The sequence below is a fragment of the Ailuropoda melanoleuca genome, chromosome 16 (assembly GCF_002007445.2).
Source record: "Ailuropoda melanoleuca isolate Jingjing chromosome 16, ASM200744v2, whole genome shotgun sequence".
Taxonomy (NCBI): domain Eukaryota; kingdom Metazoa; phylum Chordata; class Mammalia; order Carnivora; family Ursidae; genus Ailuropoda; species Ailuropoda melanoleuca.
Genome location: NC_048233.1, coordinates 89,824,686 through 89,833,278, shown reverse-complemented (window position 1 = coordinate 89,833,278; position 8,593 = coordinate 89,824,686). Strand labels below are relative to the sequence as shown.

The 8,593-nt window shown below is 66.1% G+C and overlaps 1 protein-coding gene across 6 annotated transcripts in view; it reads left to right on the top strand.

The window, feature by feature from the left end:
* LSP1 (lymphocyte specific protein 1) overlaps positions 1 to 8,593 on the top strand; it is a 36,846-nt gene that overhangs the window by 11,503 nt on the left and 16,750 nt on the right. Inside the window, exon 1 of one of the 6 annotated variants that reach the window (XM_034646384.1) lies at positions 393 to 544. The exons of the other annotated variants lie outside the window; for them this stretch is intronic. Coding sequence (XP_034502275.1) covers positions 483 to 544 — 62 coding nt within the window. The 5' untranslated portion in view covers positions 393 to 482. Of the gene's footprint in view, positions 1 to 392; positions 545 to 8,593 lie in introns of those variants that run through there. 6 annotated transcript variants of the gene reach the window in all.

The following is an 8,593-nucleotide window of genomic DNA, read 5'->3' as shown; positions in this document are numbered from 1 at the left end:
TGAGGGGGGAGAAGGGGGCTGGGGGGAACAAAAGGGAAGCAGCTGCTAAACGTCCTGAAGGAGAGACCCACAGAGTCCGTGAGGCCGCACAGACGGGGACAGACAGACGGGCACCCAGACGCCCGGGGGCAGTTAGCGGGGAGCTGGTCCAGGAGACCCCCAGGGCCAGAGGGCCCAGGGTGGACAGACACAGGCCACAGACAGGGAGACAGGGCGAGCAGACGGGGAGGGGGTGTCAGGGCCAGAGAGCCCAGACGGCCAGCCAGACAGAAAGACAGCTCGGATTGAGGGACAGGGACAAGGGAGGGAAGGAGGGGACAGGAGAAAGAAAGGAGAGAGGAGGGGGGCGAGGGGTCCAAGTGGCAGGAGGAGGAGCGGGGGAGGGCAGCAGACAGAGGCCGGTGGCCTTTGAAGAAGGAGCAGCAGTGTCCCCAGGGCTGGGGTCAGGCCAGGTCGCCGGTCCGCGGGCGGCCGCCAGCAGCATGAGCGGCTCGGCCCTCCTGAGGAGGACTTCCAGCAAACGGGGCCTGGACAAGCTGGTGAGGTAGGTGCCCCCGGCCCAGGCTGGGGCAGGGCGGGCAGGGCTGGGCAGCTGGGCCAGGAGCCCGGGCACCCAGGGTGGGGTGAGGGCTGTGCACGTGCGCCGGGCGTGTGCACGCGGCCCGCTTCCTCCTCTTGGCCATGGCTGTGCGGGCTCTTCCCCACCTGCACGCCCGCTTGGCCTTGGCAGGACCTCGCTCTTCCCAGACACCTTCCCCTGGCCCTGGGGCCTCGGGCCCGGCCTGCTGCTCCCAGGGCGGAGAGGGTATCCTCGGCACGCTTCCAAGGCCTCGCCTGTGCTCCCGCTGGCTCCTGGGGACCACCCTGTCACCCTTGCTTTACAGATGATGAAGCTGGAATTTGCGACCACACTCACCAACCCCCCTAAGCGCACCAGCCCTGCGTGGGAGGTGCCACAGGGCCTTGGTGAGTGCCTGGGCCTCAGCGTCAGATTTTCCCTGGGCTGGAATCCTGGCTCCTGCGTCTCAGGCTTTGGGCCAGGACCCTATCCTCTCTGGGCCTCAGTTTCCTCCTTTGTAAAGTAGTGGCACGGTGTCACCGACCTCAAAGAGGAGTAGAGAGAGAGCAGAACCAAAGGGCCAGAGGCGGACCCAGAGCCAGCACTCCATACCGCGGGCTGCTCGTCCCTTTACTCTGAGCCGCCTGCAATGCTCTTCCTCCTCCTCTACCCTTCCAGGCATCTAAGGATAAGCTGAAATGCTGCCTCCTCCATGCAGCCTGCTTTGGCTTCTCCTTTGGTGGCGTGGGGTGTGCTGGGCAGACCGCAAACTCCTGGAGGGAGGGACAGGCATCTCAGCGCCCTAGCTCGACCCGCACCTTGACTCTAGGAGAGAGGAGATGCGGTGTGTAGGTCGGGCCCTCAGACACTGACGGCTCTCTCCTGTCCCACCCAGATGTGGCCCAGGGACCACCGCTCAGGGTCAGGACCAGCAACGGGGTTTGAGGGGGTCCCTGCTGGCTGTGGCCCCCTGCAGCCCCTCCCTGCGCACTCATAAGGTAGACGCCGTTCCTGGGCGTCACACCAGCTCTTTCCTGGCTCTGCCAGGCCTGCCTGGTGCTGCTGACCAGGGCACCCCCGGGCAGCGCTCCTCCTCCCTGCTCAGCCAGGATGTGTCCCCCTCCAGAAAGCTCTGTGGCTCGAGCACTAACGGATGCCCAGAGTCAATACCTGAGGCTCACCCGCGCTGCTTAACAAATGGGGAAACTGAGGGCCAAGAGGGCAATCATACGCTCCCCTGGAGAATGACAGGAAGGGTCCCAGGTGGGTTGGACTCACGTCCCTCATCACAGGAGGACTCGGGTCATAAACGTCTGTCAACAGTGGCCTTGGCTCTGCTCCCCAACCCCACGTTAGGCTGCTGCCCTGGGTGAGCAGAGGGCACAGTGGAGGCTCCGACTGGGCATCGAAACTGCCACTCCAGCTCCCGCTGAGCTGAGGGTGGGGGGCAGGCCAGGAGCGAGTCCCAAGCCCCTGGGGGACCTGCAGAGGCCAGTGGGCCAGGGACAGGAGGACGCGTCCCTTTGACCTCTGCCGCTGTCCTGCCGCGGGGGGCCGGGTGGGGAGCAGGGAGAGTCTCTCCCAGAGAACAGCAGCAGGGTGTCCACGTCCGGCTTTGGCAAGCGAATTGTGTGGCTGGCACAGGACCCAGAGCCAGCCGTGGGCCAGGCGTCCCGCACCCGCCCATGGACTCCAGGGGCCCTGCGGCTGGTGGCATTCCCGCCACCCTCACCGATGCTAGCACCTGTCTCACCTCTCACAGGCTTCCCTTTCTGAAGCCCCGGGCAGACGGCCCCTTGTCCCTGTTGGACAGACAGAGAACCAGGCTCAGAGAAGCTAGTGACTTGCCCCGGGTCACCCTGGGAGGGGGTAGCCTGGCAGCTGCGGCCACCGCATCACCCTCATCCTTCGCCGGGGACGCCTGGGTGCGGGGTGGGGCCCTCTCGGTGACAAGATTGGTGGAGGCATGCGGGGAAGCCAGCAGGGCTGGGTGTGAAGTGAATCCTGTTTAAGTGGATTAAAAATGGGCCCAGGAGGGGGGACTTGTCCCCGTGCCCACCCATACCCGTGTCTCAGCTCGGCCGTCCCCATGGCCGCCGTGAGGGTCCTCGCCAGTGGTCCCGGCCTGGGAGGCTTCAGGTGGCATTACTGGCCGTGCAGACTCCTCCTGCTGTCATGCCCCCAGGCCAGGCTCAGTCTCTCCCCAGGTGGTTGCCTCCATTGTCCCTGGTGACCCAAAGCTGGGCCGGGCCGCCCTGGGCTAGGTCAGTGCCAGGGGTGAGCAGGGGATAGCACCCCATTCCACAGGCCACCTGGGTTCTCCCTGCCTGCCTGGTCTCATGGTCTCTGGGGGCCTGGCTTTGTGAAGCAGGGCTCGGCTGGCACAGAACAAAGGCCCTGACTGGGTCACCCTGCTGGTGTCTCTCCTGGCATTCGGGCCCCCGATCCCGCCGGGGAGGCTCTGGAACCTGTGGAGCCCTGAGGCAAGCCCCTCTCCCCCTGCACTGGGCACACGTCCACCACAGGCACGCCGGCAAGCTTTGTGCCCGGCTTCCCACCCTGGGCAGCCAGGTCTGCGAGGCCTCCGGGGACCCCGGTGTGGCCAGCAGGGCCAGGGATGGGCCGGCCCAAGGAGGCAGGGGGGAAGCCAGGCCTCTAAACTAGTGTCCAAAGGGGTGTGGCCGCCTTGGGCCCACCCAGGGCCCAGATGGGACGGGGCTGGCCCTGGCCCTGGCACAGCCTGGCTGTCTGGTGGGTGGTGCTGCTCTGGGAGCAGGCGGTCTGCCGGCCTGAGCTGCCCCAGGAGCCCAGCGAGCTGGCACGGCGGGGGTGCGAGGACTGAGTGGCCCAGCTCCCTGGGCAGGGCGTCAGGGCCGGAGCCCAGAGCGCCGAGGTTCAGGCCCCGGTCCCTTCCCGTGAACCAGAGCAGGACAGGGAGGCGAGCAAGCAGCAGCCCAGGGGCACTGGGCACCTGGGGGCTCGCCCCCCACGCCCCTGCCGGAGTCTCGAGAGGGCACGCCGTGGCCCCTGGGCCCTGAAGGGTGGCTGGAGTGGGCAGGGCTCCCAGGAACACCTCGTCGAGCTCGGAGTGGCTCAGCACAGGTTGGTGGCCCGGGGCCAACTCACACAGGTGTCCAGGCGCAGGTGGGAGCTGGGGGTGGGGGAAGCCCTCGGAGGCCCCTACGGGCAGTGAGAGTGTGGGATCAGACCGTGGGCTGCCCCGGAAAGCGAGAACATGGCTAGGAGAGGTGCTGGGAAGGGAGAGGTCCCGAGGTGGGCTCGAGATGAGGCCGGGGTCCAGGGGTCATGTGCCCAGTGGGCTGTGAGGCTCTCCCAAAATGTGTCCTACCAGGTATGGCGGGAGGCAGAGATGAAAAGAGAGAAAGGGAGTGAGAGAGAGTGAAGGAGGATAAAGAGGAGGGGGCAAGGTGTGGGAGGTCTCCATGAAGACAGAAAGAGGGCATGCAGGGATGGGGAAGGGATGGGGACCGGGACAGGGACAGGATTGGGACAGGATGGGGTCAGGAAAAGGATGGGGACAGGGCAGGGACAGGATAGGATGGAATGGGGATAGAACAGGGGCAGGACAGGGACAGGTCAGGATGGGATGGGGATGGGACCAGGATGGGGACAGGGAAGGGACAGGACAGGATGGGATGGGGATAGGACAGGGACAGGATAGGGACAGGACAGGATGGGGACAAGGGCAGGATGGGGACAGGACAGGGCAGGAATGGATGGGGATAGGACAGAGATGAGGACAGGGACAGGATGGAGACCGGGCAGGATGCCATTGGGATGGGACAGGGATGGGGACAGGGAAGGGACAGGGACAGGATGGGATTGGGGTAGGACAGGGACAGTGATGGGGACAAAATGGGGATAGGATGGACAGGATGGGTATAGGACAAGGACAGGACAAGACAGGAAGGGACAGGACAGGGATAAGACAGGAATAGGACAGGACAGGGATGGGGACTGGGCGGGACAGAACAAGATGGGATGGGACAGGGACAGGATAGGACAGGATGGACAGTACAGGATAGGGACAGAGACTGGACAGAGACAGGATGGAAACAGGGACAAGGATAGAATGGGGATGGAATATGACAGGATGGAGATAGGACAGCGACAGGACAGGGATAGGGACTGGACAGAGATGGCACAAGATAGGACAGGATGGGGACAGGAATGGGGCAGGAGGGGGACAGGGACAAGAATAGGATGGGGATGGAATGAGATAAGAAACAGACAGGACAGGGATGGGATGAAGGCAGGGACAAGATGGGACAGAGACAGGACTGGATGGGGACAGGACAGGATGGGACAAGGGAATGGGATGGGACAGGATGGTGGCCAAGAGGAGGGAGAGGTCGAGTGAAAACAACAAAGAGAAGGGATGGACGCGACAGGGCACGGGGATGCTCCAGAGTGATTGGGTGCCACGGAGGCTCCTTAGTCCCTCCCACGCTGTCCCTCCCATGCTGTCCCCTCCCACTCTGTCCATCCCATGTTGTCCCCTCCCATGCTGTCCCCTCCCACGCTGTCCATCCCATGCCGTCCCCTCCCACGCTGTCCATCCCATGCCGTCCCCTCCCACGCTGTCCATCCCATGCTGTCCCCTCCCACGCTGTCCATCCCACGCTGTGTGTTCCATGCTGTCCCCTCCCATGTGTCTCCTCCCACATGTCCCCTCCCACGCTGTCCATCCCACACTGTCAATCCTATGCTGTGCCCTCCCACACCATCCTCTCCCATGCTGTCCACCCACACCGCCTGTCCTACGCTGTCCCCAGCAGCAGAGGGAAGGAGGCCCCGAGGGCCAGGTGGTGTGGGTGCTGAGTGTGGGAGGTGGGGCAGCCCCATCTATGGCCCACCCCTGGCTCACCAGGGAGGTGGGAGGAGGCTGCAGAGGACCGGCAAGAAAGGAGGGAGGGAAGGCCAGTGAGGCCAAGGGAGGGCAGAGAGGAGGAGAGAAATCCCCATAGGGAAGAAGGATGGGGAAGGGGACTGAGGATGGGATGCCTCTGTCTGGACTGGGGTGCCCTCGTGCGGCCCAGGCTCTCCCGCCCCTGACCCTCCTGCTGTCCTGCACTGGCCTGCGTGAGCTGTGGGGCGGGACCCTCGGCATGCCTTCCGTGGGGGCTGGAGGGAGGCCCAGGTCGGACACCTCACCGCTAAGTTCAGCTTCCTCTCCCATAACAGGGTGACAAGCCACATGCTGGCTGTGGAGGGGTCACTTAGTCCCCAGCTCCCCGCAGCCCCTTGGGGACAGAGACCGGGGCAGGTCCCATCCGACCCCAGCCGGCAGGCCATCCCAAGGCTGGCCCGGCGAACCCATTTGTGGGCATAAGGATGCCGAGGCTCAGGGAGATTCGAGGCCTGGCGGGGGGGCAGCGGGAGTCTGCAGAATTAGAGGACGCATGGCCGGGGGTGGCACGGCCCCGCCTCCTTCTCTTCTGCCAAGCCCCCTGCGCACCCCTGGATGGTCCGCGCGGGGGGGGGGGCTGGGGATTGAGGAGCACCTCAGAGAGAGGCCGGCAGGCAGCAGGCAGGGCACCCAGGGCTCTGGCGGCAGAGATGGGGTGGCGGCGTGAGGCAGAGGGTCAAGCTGCTCCGTGCACGTGGGGGCCTGGGGCTGTCTGGGAGGGCAGAGCCCGGAGCCGCACACAGGGGGTCGGACGCCAGGCTGCGGCTCCCGGCCACGTGGGCAGCCAGGTTTGGAGACCCCAAGATCGGCCCGATGAGGAGAGCTGTGCGCGGGACCCCTGGGCTGTGGGGAAAACCACCCCTCCCCCCACCTCTGGGCAGGACGAGAGGGGAGACGGATGGCAGAGGCTGCAGCCGGTGCCAGCCGCCAGTCGCGTGTCACGGAATGTGCCGAAGCCCGGCCCCGTGAGCGCGGCGAGAGCCTGCCAGGCAGCCCCAGCCCGACTTGGGAGTGACGGGCTCCCCTGGAGGGCCGTCCGGCGCCAAGAGGAGCCTGGGCCGGGCCTGGAGGTGAGGCGGGGGCTGCCAGGCAGCCGGGGCGCCCCGTGGTCGGCCCCTCGTGCCGTCCCGGAGGTGGGCCCGAGGGCTGCGCAGGCGTGGCTGTGGGCGGGGTGGCCGGGCAGTCTCCTGGGCGGCAGCGACACTTGGCCCAGACCCCTGCAGCACTGTGGTCAGGGACTCAGAGACGGGATTGCACAGCGATCACGGCGAGCAGGGCAGAGGAGGGAACACAGCAAGTGCAGGGCTGGGGCAGGTCACAGCCACGCCAGAGTCCAACAGACAGGCCAACCTGGAGTGGGCGGGGCCTTGACCTCTGACCCCAGGCCCGGAGGTGCCCGGGCAAGGAGGCTTACCAGGGAGCACATCACAGGAGGTAGGTCTCCCAGCAACAGGGAGGGGATGGGCCCTCCAGCAGGATGTCAAACTTGGTTCTGGACCCCACTCTGGGGCAGAAGTGGACGGTCCCCGACCCAGCCTCTGTGCACCAGGGGAGGCCTGGGAGAGAGGGGCCTTAGGGCCCAAAGCTCTTCATGCTCCCACGGGTCAGGGCTCTGTGGATCCAGGATGTAAAGGGGACACCTGAACAGGCGAAGCCCCACTTGGAAGGTTTTGGGGGCACAGACACCTTCTCCCTCAGGCTGGAGCCGTCTGCCAGAGAGGGGGCTCCTGGGCAGCAGGGACTCCCTGCACGGCACTCTCCCCGGCGGGCCGTTTGAGCAGACGATGAGGGTCCGCCCGTCCGGCCTGGACGCCCTCAGGGCCGGTGGTGTGATGGGAAGGCCTGGGCTGGCGTTGCCCTGACTGACCTTCGGAGGCCGGTCCCCCCAGAGCCTTCGTGGGTCCGGGAAGCCAGGACACCGCAGGTCTGGGGCGACGGTTGTGGCAGGAACTGGGGGCCGGGCGCTGCACAGGGGCTACCAAGGGAGGGACCCATCTGGCCCGAAGCCCTACCGCGTGGGCAGCTCACATCCACGTGGACGGCGGGCCGGCCACGCCAGAGACCAGCAGAGCCGCTCAGTGCGGGGCGTGGGGAGGGTTTGGAAGGCAGGAGCCCCCAGGGACCAACACCCTCCACACTACTCTCTCCCCAAGGGGCGCGTGCGTGCAATGTGCTGGGACCATGGGTCACCCGGGAGGGGATGATGGGGAAGAGAGGATGGTGCCCCATCCTCTCTGATGGGCGTCTGCCCACCACGTCTCCGGAGCTTCCAGGCTGGGTGCGAGCACAGGCGCCCCTCCCCTGAGGGGACTTCCTGCAGGCCCCCCTTATCCCCCAGCTTTGAATAGAGGCCCTTTCCTGGGGTCCCTGAGCTTCGCCTCAAGGACAGCATGGGCTTTCCTGGCAGCCCCTGAGGTCCCTAAGTGCAGGACCTTGCTGTGGGCCCCTAGCTCCAGGCTGGATGGCCAGCCGGCTGGGGTGGAGGGGAGGAGCCTGGGCCTGAGGGGAGGGCGGAGTTAGGGGACAGGCCAGCCCCGCCTGCGAGCAGAAGGCTGGGACACACACCTGGGCCGCCCAGGAGGTCGTGGAGCAGGTGGCAGATATGGAGGTGTCGTTGAGGGGGAGGGGGAGCGGGAGCCCAGCTCAGAGAGGGAGGATGGGGACAGTGGCAGCTGCGGCTGTGGTCTCCTGCCTCCCCCTTCCCAGGAGGAGACCTCCCTACCTCCCTCTTCAGCTGTAAACTGGGGGGACAGTCCCCCCGAATGGGGTGAGAACCAGGTGGCATTTTGACCAGTGGGGGGGCCATCTCGGGTTGAGCAGGGCCTGGTGCCAGTGCCCCTGAGTGGACCCTGGCGACCTGAGGCTGGAGGCAGGGGCTACCCTCACCAGTCTGCCCCCGGGGCCAGCCAGCAAAGAGGGGCAGAAGGGGGACTCCTTGGCTTTGGGGGCTGTGTGGGGCAGCTAGGGGGTTCTCCCCAATAAGAGGGGCCCAAGGGCTGCCGCACTGTGAAGACGAGGTGGGCTGGACAAAGAGGCTGGGCGAGGGCCCTACAGAGAGGACACTGTGATGAAGGAGGTGCTGGCCGTAGCTGTGGGGGGGGACC